The sequence below is a fragment of the Aspergillus thermomutatus genome (assembly GCF_002237265.1).
Source record: "Aspergillus thermomutatus strain HMR AF 39 chromosome Unknown NODE_485, whole genome shotgun sequence".
NCBI lineage: Eukaryota > Fungi > Ascomycota > Eurotiomycetes > Eurotiales > Aspergillaceae > Aspergillus > Aspergillus thermomutatus.
This window is the reverse complement of record NW_020798535.1, coordinates 193-1,950: the sequence shown is the minus strand read 5'-3', so window position 1 is coordinate 1,950 and position 1,758 is coordinate 193. Positions and strand designations below refer to the sequence as shown.

The window sequence follows — 1,758 nt, the reverse complement described above, 5'->3', positions numbered from 1 at the left end:
TGACACCTGGGAACCTGGCACAAACCTACGCCATCTACAGATCTACAAGGACTACGTGAAACCCGTCGCGGAGGGGAAGAAGACTGTTCATTCTCAAAAAAGGAAAAAGAAAACTGAAAGGACACTGCGCGAATACAGGCCCATATTCCCCCTCTACAGCCTCACACGCATCATCACGAGGGCGCGAGCGCAACTCGCGGGGCAACAAGCCGGGCTACCGCGGGACACCCTACTGCTCAAAAGAGCAGGGGTAGCCACGGCGGTAGAGGCAGTTGTTGCACTCGTTGCCAAACCCACCAGAGATACAGGTTGGGAATGGGGCGGTGCCACCATTCCGCCTGCACTCTCCGCACATCTCGCCCGCAGGAGGCTGTGCCCCAGCTCTAGTCACGAGGATGGCCTCGCGGAGCTGGGCGCGCACAGCCAACTGTCCGGGGCGGCCGAAGCCAGCCCACAAGACCGAGCGGAGCACAGGCCTTGCGACCCATGCACGCTCGCGGCGGGACAGAGGTTGCGCCCCTGTTCAGGGAGGGAGTCCAGGGACCACCGCGGCGTTCCAGCGTGAGCGCCCGAGAAACCAAGCGTCCGGGGGCAACTCCACCATCTGGGCCTGCTCCCAGATGGCAGGGCCGCCCGCGGTGGGCGGAGGAGCATCCCATTGAGCCTTAGGTGTGCCCGCCGGAGGCGGAGGGGGCCCAGTGACGAGGTTTCCCTGCAGGATGTTAGCAAGCTAGAGCTTTCGCGGCAGGGGAGAAGGAGGGAACTTACCACAGCAGTAGGAACCGACCAGACATTGCGCATAGTCCACACAGAGGTGCCGTGCTGCCGGGTGATGGCGGAAGCAAGGCGGAGCCGGGACCCGGGGGGACACTCGCGGGGACCGAGGCGGGGGCAGGCACGGTCGCCGGGCCAGCCCCGCCGACAAACAAACCCCCAGGGGGAAGCGGAACGACAACAGCCACCGCGGGGGGGACAGGAGGAGGCTGACTCGCAGAAGGAGGCTGACTCGCAGAGGCAGGGGCAGAACTGTCGACGGGAGAAGGTGTTCGCGACAGCTCCGTCAAGTCGGAGACTGAGGAAAGGGAGAAACTGCTAGACGCAAACATGGTTTTCGCGAAAGGGTTGATGACTCTTAGTGAAAAATTGATGAAAATTTTGAAGGCTTCGCGAAAAAAAATTAGTAAAACTCACAAACTGCACTCACGAACACCAAGGACAAGTAAAAGCACAAAAATACAACCTAATAACTCTTGCGACAGTGCACACAATAAGAAACACAAACAGGCTTTGTGAGTTGGAAACATAAAGGAGAAATAAAAGAAATGACTTGCAAGGCAGCACAGCCAACACAATTCAGGATGAGGAAAGGCGCCACCTGATGTGGATGTGTGAAAGGCACCGTGTGAGGTGTAAGTACAGAAGGAAACTCTCGCAGGTATACTTACAACATGAAAATGATGAGGATGATGAAGAGAGAGAAGGAGAGAAGGAGAGAGAGAGAGAGGGAGAGATCTTATATACCCTACAGAATCACTGACCTGGTGCCTATGCCCTACCTAAGGCTGTTTAAAACTGTGAATGTTGATTCTAAAACATTCACCTTGTGCAGTGAATGGATTGTTTAAGACAGGGCCTCACAAATAAAGGTAAACATAAAGGAATAGGGGTTCATGAGGCAAGATAAACATAATAGAGATAAGGCGCAAGACTAAGTGAATAGATTCACAAAGGGGCCTCATGAAATCTGATACAGCAGAC

At 55.3% G+C, this 1,758-nt stretch overlaps 1 protein-coding gene across 1 annotated transcript; it reads right to left on the bottom strand.

The window, feature by feature from the left end:
* Window positions 1-523: 523 nt before the first annotated feature.
* CDV56_100286 (uncharacterized protein) lies at window positions 524-1,106 on the bottom strand (the record flags this gene model as incomplete). Its single annotated transcript, XM_026753905.1, has 3 exons — window positions 524-712; window positions 769-870; window positions 951-1,106. The coding sequence occupies 3 exons, from the start codon at window positions 1,104-1,106 to the stop codon at window positions 524-526; spliced, it is 447 nt and encodes a 148-aa protein (XP_026609548.1).
* Window positions 1,107-1,758: the final 652 nt, after the last annotated feature.